The sequence below is a fragment of the Salmo salar genome, chromosome 09 (genome assembly GCF_965601325.2).
Source record: "Salmo salar chromosome 09, fSalSal1, whole genome shotgun sequence".
NCBI classification, from domain to species: domain Eukaryota; kingdom Metazoa; phylum Chordata; class Actinopteri; order Salmoniformes; family Salmonidae; genus Salmo; species Salmo salar.
Genome location: NC_138299.1, coordinates 29,923,691 through 29,948,934, shown reverse-complemented (window position 1 = coordinate 29,948,934; position 25,244 = coordinate 29,923,691). Strand labels below are relative to the sequence as shown.

General features: G+C 40.3%; 1 protein-coding gene across 1 annotated transcript; it reads left to right on the top strand.

The window, feature by feature from the left end:
- The first annotated feature begins 1,575 nt into the window (after window positions 1-1,575).
- On the top strand, window positions 1,576-23,319 carry LOC145858010 (protein TUNAR-like). Its single transcript, XM_082955705.1, has 2 exons — window positions 1,576-2,465; window positions 20,100-23,319. Exons 1-2 carry the CDS (start codon window positions 2,391-2,393, stop codon window positions 20,283-20,285), a joined length of 261 nt encoding a protein of 86 aa, XP_082811831.1. The 5' UTR covers window positions 1,576-2,390; the 3' UTR covers window positions 20,286-23,319.
- Window positions 23,320-25,244: the final 1,925 nt, after the last annotated feature.

Below are 25,244 nucleotides of genomic sequence, written 5' to 3'. Positions count from 1 at the left end.
TTCAGCTGGGGGGGATGTTTCCTTTACATTTAAATTTTTATTGCTGTCCATTCTGGGCCATTTCATGCGCAAAGCAACATCAAGCTTAAACCAATTTGTTTCCATTCAACGTATTTGCATTAACATCGGTCCCTACATAATGAAATGTTGTCCATGTAAAATGTTGGACGTACAGTTTGTGCAATATAAAAATCTAATCATGCCAGGGATCACTAAACATGGATCACTAAACTATGAAGTTATCTAATTTGTTTCAACCTTATGGAGCAGAAAGTAGATTTTGATCAGTACGGTAGAGACAACGTTCATAAAAAAATGGCATATACGGTATTAGTATTTTCACTACGGTATTAGTATTTTCACTACCGAGATTGGGGAAAAAAAGCTTTCAAGAAGAAAGATTTCTGTAGGCAAAAGCAACTTCATCCTTTTGGGTTTTGATTTGAACATTTTTATGGATTTGTTTTGGGTTTGATTCTTTTTTCCACCTGTACTGTTTGTGTGTTGAGGTGTGGGAATGTGTAGCACAGCTTTTTTACAGTATGGTGATGAATGATGGCTGGGACTTTCAATTCCCTCTGATACTCACCATCCATCTGCACTCATTTTTTTGTTGCTCACACACATATTAAACGAGGTGAAACAACATACAGTATATGTTATTTTTGAATACATTTTACATGTTATTGGTGATCAAAAACGAGAGAGATATGGACCTCAAAAGTCCAAAACCGGAGGCTTTAATGAGCGATAGTTTACTTTCCCCTTTTACTGTAAGACAGATATATTAATCACTGAAGTAACAGTAATATGAATGAGTTATTGAGCAGATACGTTCGGAGCGTGAATCTGCCTTTACCTTTAGGAAAGGGGGATACTGTCCAGCAGATTCACACTTAGTATCACAATGTATAAGATACATAGCCAGAAATCCTCTTGGTCTTATTCTCCCATTATGAGCTCATATGTATCTATCTGTCTCCAACTGGAGACGAAGTGGAAGAGTGGAGTAATGGGATTGTATGGGGGGGGGGGGTGTTTGACTTTAGGAGGTGTTGTCCCGTGTTGGTTTTGGAACGTTACATCCTGCTGGATTTCATGTTCGATCAGCTGGCTCTGGCTCTGGTCCCTTATAGAGGATCCTATTGTGGGATTTGAACAGGAGGGCTAAGTGCTCTACCGTGAGGCTCTGAGAGGACCTTACTCCTGTCTGTCCATACAACCATAGTTGTGACACACACACACACACACACACACACACACACACACACACACACACACACACACACACACGTATGCTCCTGCTTTGGTCAGACTGACAGCTGATCCCAGAGTATGTAAATTATGCACACCAACACACACATGCATGTACGTAAGCACCCACACATGCAAGAGTACACACACACACACATGCATGCCGTAAACACACACTCACTCCCCTCAAAAACAACAGGGAAGACTGTGGAGGAAACCCTCACCTCTCATTCTGGCCCCTGTCACAAGCGCTTCTTGTCGTCAGGCGTTCATTGGCTCCACTGAGCTGGTTGCTAGGCAATCCAGGCTGCATTAATATGCGCGGTAGAAGGAGCAGGGGAAGCCTCTTCTCTCTGGAGCGTGGCAACTGCTATGACAGCGTCAGCATGGGTAGAAGACTGAATCCCTCGCTCACAGCCCCTGCTCTTATAGCCTTCCAGCGCACATACTGTTCGGTAGACAGCAAGGGAAACACAGCCACTAGAGCAGAGTAACAAGAGAAGGGTGGTTAGGTTGCTAACAATTTACAGAGGGAAATCCACTGTCTGAAATCAGTTGAAGTTGTTGCTTGTTTGAATAGTTTTTTTTTACCTTAAAATTGAAAAGCCAGCTGAAACTGTTTCAAATTTGCTAAGCCTCATGAGCCAACGTTTGACAGTGTGAGTTAGTATTTTAAAAAGAAAACTGTATGTTATAGTATGTATTTTAGGGTTGACGTGTACAGTACTCTGATATCAGAAAGAAGACTAAAGTCTTTGGTGGAATCAACAGAGGTTTGCAAAGCAAAAAGATGGGAGATTGAATTGTACACATGAAACCACTTCCCTCATCTGCTCATCATCTGACTCCCCTCTTCAACCTGACATCATCTCCCCATCAGAAGAGGAGAGAAGAGCAGTACTGTTCCAGCTCTGGCTCGTCAAGGCTGAGGAGGAGAAACTGACGACAGCGCGAACTTGGTCACTAGTGAGATGCAACTCGGGGAGGGAACACTCAACTGCCGCGGGGTACGACATCTGATGAAAGAAGCCCTCGAATTGGACAGCCTGGAAGACGAGCCAGCCCTCTCCCTCAGATCCCGTGCCCCCCCGCTGCCAATGTATGAAAGGGACCGACTTTTCCCTTAGTTGCCAGGGATGTCTGTGCACTACAGAAAGGCGAAAAATCCCTCCAGTATGTCCAATGCTATGTTCTTCCTGATGCTCTGCAAGGTAAGTCATCACCCTGGTCCACATGCAGTCAGCTGGGGTTACCATATGTCAAACTTGTATCTTGTATCTGCTTTTTGACAACAATAGGATTATATAGACGTATTATAACCTAGATTTTTTATCATGGTTGTTTTGTCTTTTTGCAGTTCAACTAGTCAAATTATTAGTTATTATATTTAAATGTTGTCAATAATATCTATTTTTGTCTAGAGGAAAATGTTGAGAAATAATAGGGTATACATTTTTTCGTAGAAAGGTGTTAACTTAGTCATGTCTAGCGGAAAAGAACAAAGCTTAGATTTGAGATTCATACAAATATATTTCCTCTTCTGTCTCCTGTACAAAAAAAACTGTTTAATAGTGTTTCATGATTGCACCTCCACTGTAAAATGACATTTTCAGCAAAATCGGATATTGAACTACTCATTTATCTTGAGGATATTGGGGTATTGGTGCAGTGCTAGATGCAGAAGACAATGTATTACAAGCTCTTTATTTTTCTTTGTCACTAGATTTCAATTAGAAGAGGTAATATAAAATTGGGTCAAGATCAATATGTGTGATGTGGCTCTGTAAAAGAAAACAAAAAGTCTTAATAACTGGGCGTTCAACCATAATGAGTAAATCAAGAAAATCTCATAAAAAGATTAAATGTACTTCATTTAGTGAAAGCGTGTGTGAGGGGTTGTGCAACTGTGAATTTGTGTGCATGTGCTTATTAATGTGTGTGTGATTACGTGTGTGTGTGTGTGTGTGTGTGTGTGCCTTTCAAAAGTATTCAGATCCCTTGGATTTCTTCACATTTTATTGTGTTACAAATTGGGATTAACATTTATTTAATTGTAATGTTTTGTCAACAATCTACACAAAATACTCTGTAAAGACAAAGTGGAAGTTTAAAAAAAAAAAAAAATTATACAAATTAAACAACAAAAATATAGTCGTTGCATTAGTATTCAGCTCCTTGGATCCATTCATTTTGAAAACAACTTTGGCATCGATTACACCTATGAGTCTTCTTGGGTAAATCTACACTGAGTGTACAAAACATTAGGGACTCCTGCACTTTCCATGACATATACTGACCAGGTGAATCCAGGTGAAGCTACTGTATGATCCCTTATTGATGTCACCTGTTAAATCCACTTCAATCAGTGGAGATGAAGGAGAGGAGACAGGTTAAAGGAGGATTTTTAAGCCTTGAGACAATTGAGACATGGATTGTGTATGCGTGCCATTCAAAGGGTGAATGGGCAAGACAAAATATTTAAATGCCTTTGAACATGGTATGGTAGTAGGTGCCAGGCGCATCGGTTTGTGTCAAGAACTGCAACGCTGCTGGGTTTTTCACACTCAACAGTTTCCAGTGTGTATCAAGAATGGTCCACCACACAAAGGACATCCAGCCAACTTGACCCATCTGTGGGAAGCATTGGAGTCAACATGGGCTAGCATCCCTGTGGAACGCTTTTGACACCTTGTAGAGTCCATGCCTCGAAGAATTGAGGCTGTCCTGTCCTTAATGCTTTGTACAATCAGTGTATAAGAGCTTTGTACACCTGGACTGTAGAATATTTGCCCATTATGATTTATCAAAATAAATGTAACTTGGCCTCTCAGGAACATTCACTGTCTTCTTGGTAAGCAACTCCAGTGTAGATTTGTCCTTGTGTAAAATGTGTTGTAGGTTATTGTCCTGCTGAAAGGTGAATTCCTCTCGGTCTCTTGTGTAAAGCAGACTGAAGCAGGTTTTCCTCTGGATTTTGTCCTGTGCTGAGCTCATAGTAGCCCATTTATTTTTATCCTGAAAAACGTCCCCCGTATTTGTCGATGTCAAGCATACCCATACCATGATGCAGCCACCACCATGCTTGAAAATAAGGAGGATGTTACTCAGTGATGTGTTTTGTTGGATTTTCCTCCTCGAACATAAGGCTTTGAATTTAGGCCAAAATGTGTATTCCTTTGGTGTGTTTTATTTGCAGTATCACTTTAGTGTGTTGTTACATACAAGATGCATGTTTTGGAATATTTTTATTCTGTATATTTGTATTCTTCTTTTCATCCTGTCATTTAGGTCGTTATTGTGGAGTTACTACAATGTTTTTGATCCATCCTCTGTTTTCTCCCATCACAACTATTGAACTATTTAGCTGTTTTTAAAATCACCAATGGCCTCATGGCAACGTTCCTGAGCAGTTTAATTCCTGTCCTGCGGCTCAGTTCAGAAGGATGGCTGTATCTTTGTGTCTGGGTGGTTAAATACATAATCCACAGTATAATTATTAACTTGACCATGCTTAAAGATATATTAAATGTCTGATTTGTTATTGTTATCCATCTACCAATCACTCCCCTTCTTTATGATTCTATTTTATTTGTTAAGCCAAATTTTACTCCTGAACTAATTTAGGATTGCCTAAACAAAGGGACGGAATACTTATGCAGCGACAATATTTTAGTTATCCACTTTGACAGTGTTTTGTGTAGATTGTAAAATAAAAAAAGACAATCAAATCCGCTTTAATCCCACTTTGTAACACAACAAAATGTGAGGAAGTCCAAGGGGTCTGAATATTTTTGCAGGGTGCTGTACAGTACACTCTGAATGAGTGGGGGGTTGTTGTTTGTTTTTAATTCCATTTTAAAACAGTGCCAAAAGCAACTCTGCCTGTCAGACCTAGTTAACATCTGGGAATATTTGACATGCTCAGAATTATTCAAGTGGCAAAAGGTTTTACTGTTCACTGATCTGCAGACGCTGAACCCGACTAGGTGTAACTGGAGAGCCTGGATGTGTTGTTCCAGGTATGAACGTTTCCTTGTTTCCATGGTGATGCTCTTTTTTCTTGGCCACACTTTCAGCTTTTGTTCTCAAACACAGGAACCAGGGTCCTCATTTAAAAACGTTGCGTGTAAAAAATATACCCTAAAACATGCTTGCGCCAGTTTTCCAACAGAAGTTGGCATTTATAAAAACTGAACTTGGCATGAGAATGTCCTTACTTCCATTCAAACTTCATGGCTCTCCAACCCTGTTCCTAGAGAGCTACCCTCCTGTAGGTTTTCACTCCAACCCTGTTCCTAGAGAGCTACCCTCCTGTAGGTTTTCACTCCAACCCTGTTCCTAGAGAGCTACCCTCCTGTAGGTTTTCACTCCAACCCTGTTCCTAGAGAGCTACCCTCCTGTAGGTTTTCACTCCAACCCTGTTCCTAGAGAGCTTCCCTCCTGTAGGTTTTCCACTCCAACCCCAGTTTTAATTACACAGATTCATCTTATAAATCAGCACATTATTAGAATAAGGTTCGCTAGATTAGGGTTGGAATGAAAACCTACAGAATAGTAGCTCTCCAGGAACAGGGTTTGAGAGCCCTGCTTTAGACCATGCGTAGACACATTTTCTAGTGGTTGAAGTATTCTATTGCAAACAGGCAAGTATAGGCCTAAGTATTTTGTGCAAATGGGGGATATGATGACATGCTTATTCATATAAAAAAACTGGAAAACATAATAACAAGATGCAGCCTTTTGCCATTAGTGAAAAGAGCAAAAATCTATGTGTTTTGTTTTGGAATCTAAAGTAATTAGACATAGGAATGTGTTTCCCATGCATTTTATTTTCACAACCATTGCAGAATAAATTCCTCACCTTTTCTGGCAGTGATTGGTTAATATTGCTGAAGTAGCCGTATAACAAATTACCATGTGCATCTAATAATTTAACTGGGCTTATTTGTCAAGTAAATAGATAGGTTATGTATTTCAAGTTTAGGTGAATGTGATTTTTTTGGAACTAGCCTAGACAATGTTTCAGAATTCACAGGAAGTCCAGCATATTTAGGTTGGGTGAAAAGTCTAAGCAAACATTGGTGAATTCAAACATTCTGCTGATAGGTCCACAACAATTTGCCATTATTATTTTATTTCGGGAACTGTCACAGTCCTTTGTCAAATACAGCATAAGTTACTGCAAAATATTAATATTTAGTGCCAACACCAGTGTGTGCAAATGTAGTAAGATTAGGGAGGTAAGGCAATAAATAGGCCATAGTGGCGAAATAATTACAATTTAGCAATTAAACACTGGTGTGATAGATGTGCAGAAGATGAATGTGCAAGTAGAGATACTGGGGTGTAAAGGAGCAAAAAATAAATAACAATATGGGAATGAGGTAGTTGGGTGGGCTATTTACAGATGGGATGTGTACAGGTGCAATGATCGGTAAGCTGCTCTGACAGCTGATGCTTAAAGTTAGTGAGGGAGATATGAGACTCCAGCTTCAGTGATTTTTGCAATTCGTTCCAGTCATTGGCAGCAGAGAACTGGAAGGAAAGGCGGCCAAACGAGGAGTTGGCTTTGGGGATGACCAGTGAAATATACCTGCTGGAGCGCGTGCTACGGGTGGGTGCTGCTATGGTGACCAGTGAGCAGAGATAAGGCGGGGCTTTACCTGGCAGACTTAAAGAAGACCTGGGGCCAGTGGGGTTGGCGACGAGTATGAAGCGAGGGCCAGCCAACGAGAGCAAACAGGTCGCAGTGGTGGGTAGTATATGGGGCTTTGGTGACAAAACGGATGGCACTGTGATAGACTACATCCAGTTTGCCGAGTGGAGTGTTGGAGGCTATTTTATGAATGACATTGCCGAAGTCAAGGATCGGTAGGATAATCAGTTTTGAGGATATGTTTGGCAGCATGAGTGAAGCATGCTTTGTTGCGAAATAGGAAGCTGATTCTAGATTTAATGTTGGATTGGAGTCTGGAAGGAGAGTTTACAGTCTAACCAGACACCTAGGTATTTGTAGTTGTCCACATATTCTAGGTCAGAACCGTCCAGAGTAGTGATGCAGGCCGGTGCGGGCAGCGATCGGTTGAAAAGCATGCATTTGGTTTTACTTGCATTTAAGAGCAGTTGGAGACCACGGAAGGAGTGTTGTATGGCGTTATAGCTCATCTGGAGTTGTGTTAACACAGTGTCCAAAGAAGGACCAGAAGTATACAGAATGGTGTCATCTACGTAGAGGTGGATCAGAGAATCACCAGCGGCAAGAGCTGCTACATTAATTAATGTATACAGAGAAAAGAGTCAGCCCGAGAATTGAACCCTGTGGCACCCCCATAGAGACTGCCAGAGGTCCGGACAACAGGCCCTCCGATTTGACACACTGAACTCTATCTGAGAAGTAATAATGGACTACATTTGAAATAATCCTTTTAGTCTTGCTTTAATGTTATGCACATAGTTTTTAATGCACTACTGCTGAGCAATTAGTGCTTTTTGAGGTCGGTTTGGTTTCAGTTCGATTCTATATTTCCAAACATTAAATGCACTATGCATTATGTGTGTTGAATGCTGTAACAACACAGAACAAAACAATTAATACAAGTGCCATGATGGTGGTGACTGCCCATTACTGCTTATCACTCTTTAACTATAATTTATTCACATTACTTTGATAAAATATTTCAGCTGTTGTGTATATTTGTTTAATTTGTTGACTTTATTATTTCATTCCAAGTCATTATCTCATCTATATAGAGCTGCTGCCTATGCTGTCTGACAAAATCACTATTGTATTAGTTCATCTATATAGAGCTGTTGCCTATGCTGTCTGACAAAATCACTATTGTATTAGTTCATCTATATAGAGCTGCTGCCTATGCTGTCTGACAAAATCACTATTGTATTAGTTCATCTATATAGAGCTGCTGCCTATGCTGTCTGACAAAATCACTATTGTATTAGTTCATCTATATAGAGCTGCTGCCTATGCTGTCTGACAAAATCACTATTGTATTAGTTCATCTATATAGAGCTGCTGCCTATGCTGTCTGACAAAATCACTATTGTATTAGTTCTTCAAAGTAAGGCATACTTTTATGACTGCTGAATACCAAATGTCAATCACTTAGATAATGTATTTTTAGGTAGAGGTACTTCGAGAAGCAACTGCTCTCCTCTTCTCTCCGTGTCTGCGTCAAACAGAAAGACAAAGCGCGCAATGGATTATGGTCATTGTAGTCAATTACCACGTTTTCTGCACTGAACTATGTAGAATTATTGACCTATTGGAAACTCCATCGCATAGTTCGGGTTTGTTCTGATTCATCTCTAGAGAAACTGGCATCGAGCTCACAGAAGAAGAAAAAATGAACCAAATCGGATTCAAATAATTGAACCAATGTCAAAAATATCCACAATTTCAGTTAATCGCTCAGCACTACAATGCTCGAGTTACAAGTATTACACAAGTATATATAGTTTGGAGGTCCTCAGCAATTAATTGTGCTTAGTATGACCAGGAATCTGTAGTTAGGTGTAGTTTTCTTACTATAAGCTTACAAAAGTAACTACTTAAATGTTCAAAGTACCCCACAAAGAAAGCCTAATAGGTGTAAAACAAAGCGAACATGACAAAGTACCCATGCAACCATTGAGCAGAGTAGAGTGCATTGTATAGTCAAAATGCCACTGATTGCAACACACCTTTCCTGTTGTAAAGCATGAGTACTGGACCGGCCAGCCAGCGCAATGGAGGTTTGTCTGGATGGACTCCAGAGCGTTTGTTTGAGAGGAGCAACTGCACTGCACTCTGTGGTAAAGCTGTTTCTCTGTTCCTAGTTTTGGCAGGGCCTTCATATCTCTCTCTCCCAAGTGCAGTTTGTATCAGCAGCGAGTAGGCGTATTGGCATTAGGGCCCATCCAGCAGCATACTACACAATGAGTGCCATTCAGTTTGAGGGAAGCCCTGTTTATAGCACTCCCCAAGAGGGGCAATCACAGCCCATTGTTGACTTCAAGTTGGATTTCACCTGCTGTCCATCATGAATAGAATTGACTTAATTGAATTTGTTTATTCCTAACCAAGTCACATTTGCTGCATAAAACATGCTTCAGAAATTTGTAATTGGTGAAGTAATTATTGATTGGGCTCCCGAGTGGCGCAGCAGTCTAAGGCACAGCATCTTAGTGTTAGAGGTGTCACTACAGACACCCTGGTTCAAATCCAGGCTGTATCTTCAACTGGCCGTGATTGGGAGTCCCATACGCCGGCACACAGTTGGCCCAGCATCGTCCAGATTTGGCCGGTGTAGGCCGGCATTGCAAATAAGAATGTGTTCTTAACTGACTTGCTTAGTTAAATAAAGGTTTAAAAAAAATAAAAAAAAGTCAATAGTTCTGCATTGTTTGAATCGAAAATAGTGGATCATCATAACAGCATCTCGTTTGCTTGTTCCAATTCTCCCCCAGAGATCACAAATGCCACAAGATGTTACCAAGACTTGACAAATAACTTGTTAAACTTGTCAAGCCTTGCTAACATCTGTGACCAACATCGAGTTGGTCACTCTAGATTCCAAGATGGCGTAGCAGTAGGACGTCTGTTTGTCTTGTCCCATCCCGTCCCATGTATATATATTTTTCATATATTTTTAAATCTCAATTTCCATCTACAGACTGAACATACTCTCCTGCAACCCGCCTCACCCAATGTGGTACGGATCTGCTATTTTTAACACTTTAGAACCGGAAGCCCCATCAGAGGGTAGCCAGCTAACTAGCTACTAGCTATTACTCATCACCGTTAACTCGGACATTTAGTACTCATCACCGTTAACTCGGACATCAGCCAGCCTCAGCCCGGTCAATTGTTGCCAGTCTGCACAGCACGATATCAAGCCAGAGCATATCGGACCGGATCGTCTCTACCAAATCAAATCTAATGTATTTGTCACATACTCATGGTTAGCAGGTGTTAATGCAAGTGTAGCGAAATGCTTGTGCTTCTAGTTCCGACCATGCAGTAATATCTAACAAGTAATCTACCAATTCCACAACAACTACCTTGTACACACAAGTGTAAAGGAATGAATACGAATATGTACATAAAAATATATAAATGAGTGATGGCCGAACGGCGTAGGCAAGATGTAATAGATGGTATGGAGTACAGTATATACATATGAGATGAGTGTTGTAGGGTATGAAAACATATAAAGCGGCATTGTTTAAGGTGGCTAGTGATACATTACATCAGGATGGCATAGAGTACAGTATAAACATATGAGATGAGTAATGTAGGTTATGAAAACATGATATAAAGTGGTATTGTTTAAAGTGGCTAGTGATACATCTAATACATCAAGATGGCAAGATGCAGTAGATGGTATAGCGTACAGTATATACATATGAGATGAATAATGTAGGTTATGTAAACATTATCTAATATAAATAATATAAAGTGGCAAGTGATAAATTGATTACATCAATTTTCCCATTATTAAAGTGGCTTGAGTTGTCAGTATGTTGGCAGCAGCCACTCAATGTTAGTGATGGCTGTTTAACAGTCTGATGGCCTTGAGATAGAAGCTGTTTTTCAGTCTCTCGGTTCCAGCTTTGATGCACCTGTACTGACCTCGCCTTCTGGATGTTAGCGGGGTGAAAAGGCAGTGGCTCGGGTGGTTGTTGTCCTTGATGATCTTTTTGGCCTTTCTGTGACATTGGGTGGTGTAGGTGTCCTGGAGGGCAGGTAGTTTGCACCCGGTGATGCGTTGTGCAGACCTCACTACCCTCTGGAGAGCCTTCCGGTTATGGGCGGAGCAGCTGCCGTACCAGGCGGTGATAAAGCCCAACAGGATGCTCTCGATTGTGCATCTGTAAAGGTTTGTGAGTGTTTTTGGTGACAAGCCGAATTTCTTCAGCCTCCTGAGGTTGAAGAGGCGCTGCTGCACCTTCTTCACCACGCTGTCTGTGTGGGTGGACCATTTCAGTTTGTCCATGATGTGTACGCCGAGGAACTTAAAACTCTCCACCCTCTCTACTACTGTCCCGTCAATGTAGACAGGGGGCTGCTCCCTCTGCTGTTTCCTGAAGTCCACGATCATCTCTTTTGTTTTGTTGACATTGAGTGCGAGGTTATTTTCCTGACACCACACTCCGAGGGCCCTCACCACCTCCCTGTAGGCCGTCTCGTCATTGTTGGTAATCAAGCCTACCACTGTAGTGTCGTCTGCAAACTTGATGATTGAGTTGGATGCGTGCATGGCCACACAGTCGTGGCTGAACAGGGAGTACAGGAGAGGGCTGAGAACGCACCCTTGTGGGGACCCAGTGTTGAGGATCAGCGGGGTGGAGATGTTGTTACCTACCCTCACCACCTGGGGGCGGCCCGTCAGGAAGTCCAGGACACAGTTGCACAGGGCGGGGTCGATACCCAGGGTGTCGAGCTTAGTGACGAGTTTGGAGGGTACTATGGTGTTAAGTGCTGAGCTGTAGTTGATGAACAGCATTCTTACATAGGTATTCCTCTTGTCCAGATGGGTTAGGGCAGTGTGCAGTGTGATGGCGATTGCGTCGTCTGTGAACCTATTGGGTCGGTAAGCAAATTGGAGTGGGTCTAGGGTGTCTGGTAGGGTGGAGGTGATATGATCCTTGACTAGTCTCTCAAAGCACTTCATGATGACGGAAGTGAGTGCTACAGGGCGGTAGTCATTTAGCTCAGTTACCTTAGCTTTCTTGGGAACAGGAACAATGGTGGCCCTCTTGAAGCATGTGGGGACAGCAGACTGGGATAAGGATTGATTGAATATGTCTGTAAACACCAGCCAGCCAGCTGGTCTGCGCATGCTCTGAGGACGCGGCCGGGGATGCCGTCTGGGCCTGCAGGCTTGCGAGGGTTAACACGTTTAAATGTTTTACTTACGTTGACTGCAGTGAAGGAGAGCCCGCAGGTTTTGGTAGCGGGCCGTGTTAGTGGCACTGTATTGTCCTCAAAGCGAGCAAAAAAGTTGTTTAGTCTGTCTGGGAGTAAGGCATCGTGATCCGCGACGCGGCTGATTTTTCTTTTGTAGTCCGTGATTGACTGTAGACCCTGCCACATACCTCTCATGTCTGAGCCGTTGAATTGCGACTCCACTTTGTCTCTGTACTGACGCTTAACTTGTTTTATTGCCTTGCGGAGGGAATAGCTACACTGTTTGTATTCGGTCATGTTTCTGGTCACTTTGCCCTGATTAAAACCTCTTACATCTAGATGTTCCGCTAGCGGAACACCGCTCCAATATCCAATGATAGGGCGTGGCGCGAATTACAAAGTCCTCAAAAATCCCAAAACTTCAATTTTTCAAACATATGACTATTTTACACCATTTTAAAGACAAGACTCTCCTTTATCTAACCACATTGTCCGATTTCAAAAAGGCTTTACAACGAAAGCAAAACATTAGATTATGTCAGGAGAGTACCCAGCCAGAAATAATCACACACCCATTTTTCAAGCTAGCATATAAGGTCACATAAACCCAAACCACAGCTAAATGCAGCAGTAACCTTTGATGATCTTCATCAGATGACACTCCTAGGACATTATGTTACACAATACATGCATGTTTTGTTCAATCAAGTTCATATTTATATCAAAAACCAGCTTTTTACATTAGCATGTGACGTTCAGAACTAGCATACCCACCGCAAACTTCCGGTGAATTTACTAAATTACTCACGATAAACGTTCACAAAAAACATAACAATTATTTTAAGAATTATAGATACAGAACTCCTTTATGCAATCGCTATGTCCGATGTTAAAATATCTTTTAGGCAAAAGCACATTTTGCAATATTCTGAGTAGATAGCTCGCCATCACGTGCTAGCTATTTTGACACCCACCAAGTTTGGCCCACACCAAACTCAGATTTACTATAAGAAAAATTGGATTACCTTTGCTGTTCTTTGTCAGAATGCACTCCCAGGACTTCTACTTCAATAACAAATGTTGGTTTGGTTCAAAATAATCCATAGTTATGTTCAAATATCCTCTGTTTTGTTCGTGCGTTCAAGACACTATCCGAAGGGTGACGAAGGGTGACGCGCCCGATGCGTTTCGTGACAAAAAAATTCTAAATATTCCATTACCGTACTTCGAAGCATGTCAACCGCTGTTTAAAATACATTTTTATGCGATTTTTCTCGTAAAAAAGCGATAATATTCCGACCGGGAAACCCTGTTTTCGTTCAAAGACGAAAAAATAAAAACATGGTGTCGGCTCGTGCACGCGCCCCCAGTCTCATTGTTCTCTGATCGACCACTATCCAAATGCGCTACTGTTTTTCAGCCATGGCCTGCAAAGGCATCATTCAACGTTCTGCCGCCTTCTGAGAGCCTATGGGAGCCGTAGGAAGTGTCACGTTACAGCAGAGATCCTCAGTTTTCAATAAAGCGAGTGTAGAAGGCCAAGGAATGGTCAGAGAGGGCACTTCCTGTAAGGAATCTTCTCAGGTTTTTGCCTGCCATATGAGTTCTGTTATACTCACAGACACCATTCAAACAGTTTTAGAAACTTTAGGGTGTTTCCTATCCAAATCAAACAATTATATGCATATTCTAGTTTCTGGGCAGTAGTAATAACCAGATTAAATCGGGTACGTTTTTTATCCGGCCGTGCAAATACTGCCCCCTACCCTAGAGAGGTTAAACGCCAAGTTAATAAATAGATCACTGACCATTTCGAATGCCACCGTACCTTCTCCACTGTGCAATTCGGTTTCCGAGCTGGTCATGGGTGCACCTCAGCCACGCTCAAGGTGCTAAACGATATCATAACCGCCATCGATAAAAGACAGTACTGTACAGCCGTCTTCATTGACCTAGCCAAGGCTTTCGACTCTGTCAATCACCTCATTCTTATCGGCAGACTCAATAGCCTTGGCTTCTCAAATGACTGCCTCGCCTGGTTCACCAACTTCTTCTCAGAGTTCAGTGTGTCAAATCGGAGGGCCTGTTGTCTGGACCACTGGACCACTCTATGGGGGTGCCACAGGGTTCAATTCTCGGGCCGACTCTTTTCTCTGTATATATCAATGATGTCGCTCTTGCTGCTGGTTATTCTCTGATCCACCTCTATGCAGACGACACCAATCTGTATACATCTGGCCCTTCTTTGGACACTGTGCTAACAAACCTTCAAACGAGCTTCAACGCCATACAACACTCCTTCCGTTACCTCCACCTGCATTTAAATGCTAGTAAAACTAAGTGCATGCTCTTCAACCGTTTGCTGCCCGCACCCTCTCGCCCGACTAGCATCACTGCTCAGGACGGTTCTGACCTAGAATATATGGACAACTACAAATACCTAGGTGTCTGGTTAGACTGTAAACTCTCCTTCTTGAATCACATTAAGCATCTCCAATCCAAAATTAAATCTAGAATTGGCTTCCTATTTCGCAACAAAGCCTCCTTCACTCATGCTGCCAAACATACCTTCATAAAACTGACTATCCTACCGATCCTCGACTTCGGCGATGTCATTTACAAAACAGCCCCCAACACTCTACTCAGCAAACTGGATGCAGTCTATCACAGTGCCATCCGTTTTGGCACCAAAGCCCCATATACTACCCACCACTGCGACCTGTATGCTCTCGTTGGCTGGCCCTCACTCCATATCCATCGCCAAACCCACTGGCTCCAGGTCATCTATAAGTCTTTGCTAGATAAAGCCCCGCCTTATCTCAACTCACTGGTCACCATAGCAACACCCACCTGTAGCACACGCTCTAGCAGGTATGTTGCACTGGTCATCCCCAAAGCCAACACTTCCTTTGGCCGCATTTCCTTCCAGTTCTCTGCTGCCAATGACTGAAACAAATTGCAAAAATCTCTGAAGCTGGAAACACTCATCTCCCTCTCTAACTTTAAGCATCAGCTGTGAGAGCAGCTTACCGATCACTGTACCTGTACACAGCCAAACTGTAAATAGCACACCCAACTACCTCATCCCCATATTATTACTTACCCTCTTGCTCTTTTGCACCCCAACATCTCTACTTGCACATCATTATCTGCACATCCATCACTCCAGTATTAATGCTAAATTGTAATTATTTTGCCTCAATGGCCTATTTATTGCCTACCTCCCTACTCTTCTGCATTTGCACACACTGTACATTTTTCTATTTTTCTTTTCTATTGTGTTATTGACTGTACGTTTGTTTATGTGAACTTGTTCTCAACTGGCTTACTTGGTTAAATAAAGGTGAAATAAAAATATATATTTTTTAAATCGAGCTAGGTTTGCTTGAGTTGAATCCTGTTAAGGAAAGGCAAGAAACACAAAACTGACACCTGACGTCATTCATCACACATATGCTGATCATCATGACTTGCTCAAATAAATAAAAATGTCTTATGCTTATTTCAGTTACATTATTTGTCCCTCCTCTCTTATTAATAGATGGAGTCCATGACAGGCTGCTTTAGGAAACTTTCTGAATGGACATAGAGAGAATAAGCGAACACACACACACACACACACACACCTTAAAAGGATCCATCAATCAAAGCCACCAGCACATCTCAGACACTGACAAATCACATTTCTCCTTTCCTAAAAACGTATTCAATACCTAGGCTCATCTTCAAATCTTGGCTGTAGTCGATCAGAAAGTAGGCCTAGGCTACATTATAGCGTAATGCTTAATACCATGGCATTGTTGAATACTCATTTCTTATTGGCTTGAAAGGCATTCACAACGTGCATTATTTAAGTGATAATGCCTGAGAAGCCGGTGTTTGAAGTATATATTGGCACGGGTATTGTTAGGCCAGAGACAAAGTCGAGGGCCGGCAAACCGTGCCAATATATCCTCCAAACACAAGCTTCGAGGGCATTATCACTTTTATACAATGGGTTACCAACATATTTAAATAATGATTGACATATTTGATGAATTTATTTACACTATTTCATCCTTCCACAAGATACAAATCTAGGGTTGCTACCCAAGCCAGCTGGTTGTTCATTCTATTGGCTCGGTTGCCAGAGACGCGACCCAGTCTTTCAGTCTTTTTGTTCTGTATCTATGGACAATCGTTCATTCTAAATGTTCTATTGCCATACTGGCAGGCAATGTTCTTATTACTTGCTTTCTAGCTAGCCAATTACGGCTGACTTATAGTCACGTCAAAAGGTGCAGCTAGAATAACAGCAAAGTAGCTGCATTTGTATTTGTTTCAGCTTTTTTCTAAAGACATTTATTTGGATACATCCACAACAATGAGCTAATAATGCGCGACTTCGCCAGTCATAGAAAATGTGCTCACTCGTTAGGACACTGTTGTTCAGAGGAGCTAGACAACAACACAGCTAACACAGTCACTTCAAACTGAAGCTGGAAAGACTGCAAACTAGCTGCACTTCGTTTTCGTTATACTTTTCTCCAACTGACATTTCTTTGTATATATCCATATATACCAGCTGATTCATGATTTCAAATGGCTGAGAAACGCTGTCTGCCTGTCTGTTTAGTCCCAACTCCCAACACGTTCATTGCTATGGGACAGCTGGAGATCGAATTTAAATATTGAAAAAAATCTCCATTGTTGAAAACAAAATGTTAGTCTAAAATGCATGTGAGATAATGTCTAGATGCTTTTTAAAGTGGAGATCAAGTTTATAAATTGCCTGGCTGGCTGATTGTGGATTGCGCAGTCAGATGGAACAGAGTAAATAGGCATTTTAACGTCATAGATTTAGCCAGTTGTAACTTGTGGAATAGACACCGGCTGGAATACGGTTTTAACCAATCAGAATTTAGGATTTGACCCACCCGCTGTATAATTCCCTATAATGCACAGTATATCGGCACGGTAGAATTCAATGGCTATAGTTCATTCTTACATGTTTTTTGTTTGAGCTGCTTTTTAAAGCAAAAAGAAAACATTATTATTCGTATTGTTGATTTTGATTTTCATAATAACAAGCTTGGACGGATGATTTGGTTAGCTAAACTAGCTAGTGTGTTTGTTTGCTTACCACAACAACTACTGTAGCTAGTAAACTTGCTAGCTACTTCAGTGGATGTTGAACACATTTCTACCGGCAAATTAACACATTTCTAGTGTTAAATGTGTTAAATTATATCCATGGTATAAAAGGGATAATCAGCTTGGGGCTCTATGCATTCTCTGGAAAATAATGCAACTCCATGGAGTTGGCCAAAGATTTACCAATACTGTTTGCCAGAAGCCTGATTTTCGGCAAGGGTGTTCACAACGAACTGACAGAGAAGTTTGAATGGCAAGGGCTTCTCTGGTGTGATGTGATCACATTGGCTGGTGGTAACAATGCAATAAAAGGGAATCCTCTGTTCTCCCCGCGTCCATTGTTTATATTTACATTAAAATGTATTACATCAGAATGCCCAATGTTAGAATGCTTCCAATCAAATTAATGAATTAACTCAAATGTTTTCCTATCAGTCTAATTTGCATAAACTTTGTGATTGGATGATAGCTGTGAGGGTTATCAAATCAGGATAAAATCCTTTGATCTCCTCGAGCTCATTAATGATAGAATGCTTATGAGATTGCCGAATGGCCAGCCTCGCACACTAAGAAACTAGAACGCTTCAAAATAACGCATTTTTGATTGGTTGTCAGTGTTTAATCATCGGAGGGACAGGGAAAAAAACACTCTGAAAGTGATCCAAATGATAACTCTCGTTATCATTCTCCAATCGTTTTGTAGTTATTGTTCAATGAGTTCACTTGAACAGTTATAGTTATTGCCCTTGGTGTGGACAGTCCTTAAGACTGTGGTGTGTTTTCACAAAATCTCACTGGAAAACTGTCTCCCAGAGAACTGAAAGGAAAATCTATTTGTCCTGTCATTAACCTATCCTTCAATTAATTAGATTTTGTTTTAATTATTGATAATGTGAGCCAAAGAAAAGGATGATACTGTAGGCCAACTAATGGGTTCGAATTCACAATGCGTTACACTAGTTCTCCATGGGACTCATCTTTCCATTTGAATTATACTTTTGAGGTTATTATCAATATAAATAACACCAGTTTCACATTCAAGACACCATCTCCAGGTCAAAACTATACAACACACCAGCCAAGGCTTGAAGCAGGTGGTCTTTCTATTTTTTATGTACATGAGTTTTCATGCTTTTACAGTTACAAGTGTACACATGAAAACCACTGACCCGTTAGAGGAGCTAGCTTTGGTCCTCTGGGTCGTGTCCAGATGTCAACCTGCCTAGGCTGCTCCTCCTGTGGGCCGACAACATGCACCACAGACCCAGCTAATGTACCCCTCATAACCATAAGCTATATAGAGCTATAAGTGCAAGCATGGAGAGTGATTTCATCCCATGAGCCATTCGCACGATGACTAGTGTGTCAATCAAGATGGTCTCTTAGCTGCTCCTTGACAGTGTTTTCCACTATGGCGGAAGGCAACTAGTGTGTCAGGTCAATCATCTTGGGCAATCCACTGAGCTATGCTTCTTTCCTCCCCTTCATCCCCTTACTTCAGTGAGTCAAACAACAACTGGAATGAGAATATGTCATTAAGAAATCTAAGGAAGTTGGAAAAAAGAACCTATGAATGAGTAACACATTTTCCTCATCTAAAGTACAAGTGTGATCTTTCCAATAAAATACGACTAGATACTTGACATTAAGATATTTTTGAAATACCTACAGTTAGTTAATATCAATTTATAAACGCTGGACATGAGGCAGATTATTGAAAAATCAACAGTGTGGAATAGTATTTGACTACATATTTTTCCAGTCGTAAAACCCATTTACAGCAGATTACTAGATTTTATTCAGTGGACGACGGAAATTAATATATTTTTTATGAAAAATCTTTTCCATGCACTTAAAGATGATTCTGTAAAAGCTTGAAAAAAAGGAATGCAACATGCAGAACCAACTGTGGTGTGTGTGACCCAGTTGTGTAAAGTACTTAGGTAAAAAAACTTGAAAGTACTACTTGAGTCGTTTTTTGGGGTATCTGTACTTTACTATTTATATTTTTAACAACTTTTACTTTTACTTCACTACATTTCTAAAAAAAATGATGTACTTTTTACTCCATACATTTTCCCTGACACCCAAAAGTACTCTTTACATTTTGAATGCGTAGCAGGACAGGAATATTTCCTAATTCACGCACTTATCAAGAGAACATCCCTGGTCATCCCTACTGCCCCTGATCTGGTAGATTCACTAAACACATGCTTTGTTTGTAAATTATGTCTGAGCATGCCCCTGGCTATCTGTAAATAAAATAAAATAAAAATAAAATTATGGCATCTTGTTTGCTTTATATAAGGAATTTGAAATTATTTATACTTTTACTTTTGATAGTTAAGTATATTTTAGCAGTTACATTTACATTTGATACTTAAGTATATTTATAACCAAACACTGTTTTATTTTCCCAATATTTCAAATTGACAAACTGTATTGAGTAATAAGGAAGACACAATCTCCTACATCAAAATCAGGTAATTCAGCAAATGTCTGATAACAGTGACTAGGGTGCAGTGATCATTGTTAACTCTATATGACATGTTTTCACCCACCTCTTCACACTGTGAAGCAGACAATCAGCTATGGTACATACATCATACCAAACACAAATCGTTTCAAAGCTGTCGAACAATGTAAAGCCCATGAAGCTATTTATTTATTTTCAACTCTTGCCTTTACAAAAGTCAGATTGATTTATTTGTTTATATTCCTTATCGTTTGCTACGACTGTTTCTCAATATACAAGCAGAACAGTTGATTCATAGATGTATTTATTTTGTGTGTCTATTATTTCCAGACTGGTCTGAAAGGAAAACTGCAGACCATTCCTGGAAAAATGGTAAACACTGCCATCTGTGATGAAGAAAAAGGAATTCAAGACAAGGAAGGTACAGAGGAGTCCATACTGGCCATGCTTGGGATCATCGGCACCATTCTCAACATGGTAGTGATCATCTTTGTCTACATCTACACCACGCTGTGACTGTGATAAAAAGCAACTATTTTGCATTGAACAGGCCTATCGGGCCTACTGGATGCAGCCATGTTGTTTGGCTGGGAGTTGAGACTGTGCCGAGATGGCACTGTGTCGTCGATCGACTTTCCCAACTATCAAAGGGATCTAAGGCTGTGTGATTACCGCATTAAATGTAACCTACAGCAGCGTCATAGAGCGGCGCTGAAACTATGTCTATGGGAGACTGGCCCGTTCTTATGGGACCTTTGTCCGGGGGTGTCAGTATCATACCTACTCTCTGATGCTACTTTGACCTTTTAACCTGTAAATATGCATGAGGCTAGCACGAGCCACGCTCTCAAGATCCAGCTTTCTTTCACAGGTGCCAAGCCGAGGAGAAAGTAAAGAGACTGCAATCTGGTGTAAAAGGAGCTTAAAGCACTGCAGCAGTCTTTTGAAAAAGCCTGATAAACATTTTGATATTAAAAGGGATGATACAGCATACCTAGAGAGTGGACAGATGACATTCTGGAGAAAAGGCATGGTTTGTGCGATCCGCGATCCTTTGTACGTCCATACCTTAAACCCTAACCCTAACCTTAACCCCTACCCTTACACTTACCTTAATCATAACCCTTACCTAACCCTAACCTTAACACTTAACCATTTTACATTTCAACTTCAACGAGGTAGGGACGTCCCAAGGATCTCTGATTGCAATGACCAAAAAGGCATGTACAGTATGAGTAAACGGATCATTTAGCCAAAACTGTTTTTACACAAGTACTATCATATTGTAAAAGAAAAAGTTTTTACAGAAAAAGACTTTGAACTGAGTGTGTTTAGTGGGTAGGCAGTAGAAATGTGTAAGTCAACCTGAGTGTACGCTATTTATTGCCGTGTTCTGATTTCTATTTTCAGGAAAGAATATTTTGAACCATGTTACTTTACATAATTTGTTTACTGTAAGTACAGTAATAGAAAAGGAGACAACCATTTTTGGAAATATCTCTATTTTGGCAGTAGCAAAATGAGGAGGAAATTTTCAATTTCTAAGAGTTCTTGTTAGTGTTGTTGAGATGCACTTTTTCATGAGTATCAAGAAACCAAGTGAATGAAATTATGTTAAGTTTTGCTTTCTGGAGGTAGGTAGGTATTTGGTGAAGTAGGGCGTAGCATCAAATATGATCACAAACAGGTGATCTTCATAAGACATGATAGAGTGTCAAAATGTGCATTTAAAATGGTGATATGGGAAATAATACTATTACAGTGTAATCAATCACTTTATCTAAATGTATAAAGCTTTAACTGAGCTTCTGCGCTTCGATTGAAGACTATGTTTTGTGTTGTCCCCTCCTTCAGGACTGTGTCAAGTAAGTAATCAATGGTAAACTTCTGCATATTGATTGTGTTGCCTTGAGATAATATGTACAGTGAATTTAAAAGCACAATTTAGAAATGACTATTCACAGTACGTACGAATGTATGGGCAAATGTGTGTAAAGTGTGTATGCTGCAGCCTACAACCTCTTGTGAATTTAAGAAAGTGCCTAAATTCAAGTTCAGTATCTCAATCCCATCGTTCAGATCTCAAAGCAGAAGAGGACAACATACAAGGGGATCTATCGGCAAGACATGCCACACAGAGCAAAGTCTGTGAAAGTGCTTCATGACTGTTTAACCTGCCCTAATGGCTATCTTCAGTACAACATCTCTAGAACGCTGGTAACTAATTACAGATAATCCTTGCTCAGTGTATTATGACACCCTCCATCATCTTTATATCTACTCTTGATTTCCATTAGGAGCCATTAGAAAAGGTTCAAAATTAGTCCCAAAGGTGACGTGTTCCTATTCCATTTACTCTTGAATTGGCAGAGACTTGAATGGGAACAGTAGTGGAGTAAGTACATGGACAGGGTTGAGAATGTACACCACCATTCAAAAGTTTGGGGTCAATTAGAAATGTCCTTATTTTTGAAAGAAAGACAACTTTTTTGTCCATTAAAATAACATCAAATTGATCAGAAATTTGGTGTAGACATTGTTAATGTTATAAATTACTATTGAAGCTGGAAACCCCTGATTTTTAATGGAATATCTACATAGGTGTACAGAGACCCATTATCAGCAACCATCACTCCTGTGTTCCAATGGCATGTTGTGTTAGTTAATCCAAGTTTATAATTTTACAAGGCTAATTGATCATTACAAAACCCTTTTGTAATTATGTTAGCACAGTGGAAAACTGTTGTGCTGATTTAAAGAAGCAATTAAACTGGTCTTCTTTAGACTAGTTGAGTATCTGGAGCATCAGCATTTGTGGGTTCGATTACAGGCTCAAAATGGCCAGAAACAAATAACTTTCTTCTGAAACTCGTCAGTCTATTCTTGTTCTGAGAAATGATGGCTATTCCATGTGAGAAATTGCCAAGAAACTGAAGATCTCATACAACGTTGTGTACTACTCCCTTCACAGAACGGTGCACAACTGAGCAAAAGGACATGTACATTAGTGTCTAGTTTGAGAAACAGATGCCTCACAAGTTCTCAACTGGCAGCTTCATGAAATAGTACCTGCAGTCCCAACGTCAACAGTGAAGACGTGACCCCGGGATGCTGGCCTTCTAGGCAGAGTTGCTAAGAAAAAGCCATATCTCAGACACGCCAATAAAAAGAAAAGATTAAGATGGGCAAACGAACACAGACACTGGAGAGAGGAACTCTGCCTAGAAGGCCCGCATCCCGGAGTCGCCTCTTCCTTGTTGACATTTAGACTGGTGTTTTGCGGGATCTATTTAATGAAGCTGCTCAATGTATACAGTAAAGTGCTTGTTAGTCCAGGAGTCTTAATCTGCGTCTGGGAAACTGTCCCGCAAAGCCCATTACACATAGTTTAATGGGTAATATTGGAAGAAGTACTTTCAATACTGGAAAATTCCCGAACATTCTCGGATCTTATCTTCCTTTTTTTTCATGTCTAAGATGCAGAGTTTTTTGTGTGCCGTTTTGTTAAACATAATTAAATAAAACCTTAACAAAATATTATTAAATGACACACAGTGTTTCCTTTGATTATCTTCAAGGATCATGGCCTGAGGTATGAAAATATATTCAGTCAGAGTTACATTTGGAAACTTTCATAAGTGGTACTGTATGTCTTTTTTTAAAAGACTCATCTTTCTGAAGAATATCTGGAGTTTCTGACATTGTTTGAAGTTGAGAGATCGTTTAGTGATGTTTGGGAAATGATTTACAACTGAAAGTGAAAGGCACTCACAATCACTCTCAACAGAGAGCTCTGAAGAAATAACTTATTCCCTACTGACAGTCAGACAGAGATAAATATGCTTATTTCAAGTGAGAGAGAAAATTGAATTTAGAGCTGACAGTGTTTCACACAACGAGACAGACTTCTTTGTCAAATTCCAAATCAAACTGAAAGACAGAAAATAAGAATAGAACACAAAGCATGGTGGACAAAGAGACCAAAACAAGTTTCTTTTTTATTTTGTCTACTCGTATGAATCATTTAGGTCATATATGTGCCAAAATAATTTCTCCCTCTATTAGGAGTACACTGGAATTCCAAACAGACTGGGATAATCCTGTTCTGGAAAAAAGAAAAGAAAAACAGTTTAACAAATGTTTTTAAAATATTGGATTTGGCAACAAACCAAGTAAACAATGTTGTTTGAAGATGCACAGCTGCTTAAATTCAACCAAGCCCAGGAGCCTGCTTTCAGCTATGGTTTCACCTGGATACAGCAGCCAACAGCCGCAGTTCATTTCCCTTTGAAGCTGAGAGATGCTTCCTGAACAATGGGTGGAAGACTGCAACATACCAGAGAGAGATGATTCAGTCTAACTCATTGTCCAAGTACTGAGCATTTTTATGTTTTACTATTGATGTTTAAAGGGGCAGTGCAGCTAAAACGTGATTATGTTGTTTTTTTTCCACACTATGAGGTCGAAATAACACTCTATATTGTGAAAATAATGATCATGCCCTTTTTGTGTAAAAGCTGTTGACCCACATCATGATGTCACAATGTGATCTGATTATAATAGACCAATGATTGCTGATCTGGGTCGGTAAGGGTGTGGGCTCCAGACCATCTTATCAGACAATCAGGGCTGTGTATGTAAATACTTTCAGATTTGTCTTCATAACACCCACACAACAAGACTGAGAATTTCAAGGACCAACGGAGGCATAGGGAAACAAATGATAAAATATATAAGCACAGTGATTTAATAGCTTTAACTGCTTTAAATGTTAGGTTGGATAATGTATTCAACAAATAAACATCACAACAACAAGATACAGTATGCACAACAGTATATTTATCAAATTCTATTGCCATCTTATATTCACTAAAAGTTCAACCCAAATTTTAGAGCTGCTTTAAAAAATGTATTCTTCCAACAGTGAAAAGAGGACAAAATGTTAACACATTTGAGTTATTCTTTCCAAAATACTCAAGGAATATTGCATAGTATACACATAACAGTGCAGGCATATACAAATTCAGGATCCATACTTCAACAAGAAATATTACACTATGGACAGCATCAGCATGTACTCTGTCCCTCAGATTAAATAACACATATGGAATCATGTAATAACCAAAAAAGTGTTCAACAAATCAAAATATATTTTATGTTTTAGATTCTTCAAAGTAGCCACCCTTTGCCTTGATGACAGCTTTGCACACTCTTGGCATTCTCTCAACCAGCTTCATGAGATAGTCAGCTGGAATGCTTTTCCAACAGTCTTGAAGGAGTACCCAGATATGCTGAGCACTTGTAGGCTGCTTTTCCTTCACTTTGCGGTCCAACTCATCCCAAACCATCTCAATTGGGTTGAGGTTGGGTGATTATGGAGGCCAGGTCATCTGATGCAGCACTCCATCACTATTCTTCTTGGTCATATAGCCCTTACACAGCCTGGAGGTGTGTTTTGGGTCATTGTCCTGTTGA

Excerpts from the sequence above, each read along its gene's own strand:
- LOC145858010 (XM_082955705.1), top strand. The coding sequence starts at position 2,391 with ATGTCTGTGCACTACAGAAAGGCGAAAAATCCCTCCAGTATGTCCAAT. Across the intron at positions 2,466-20,099 it reads TCTTCCTGATGCTCTGCAAG|ACTGGTCTGAAAGGAAAACT; the intron begins GTAAGTCATCAC and ends TATTATTTCCAG.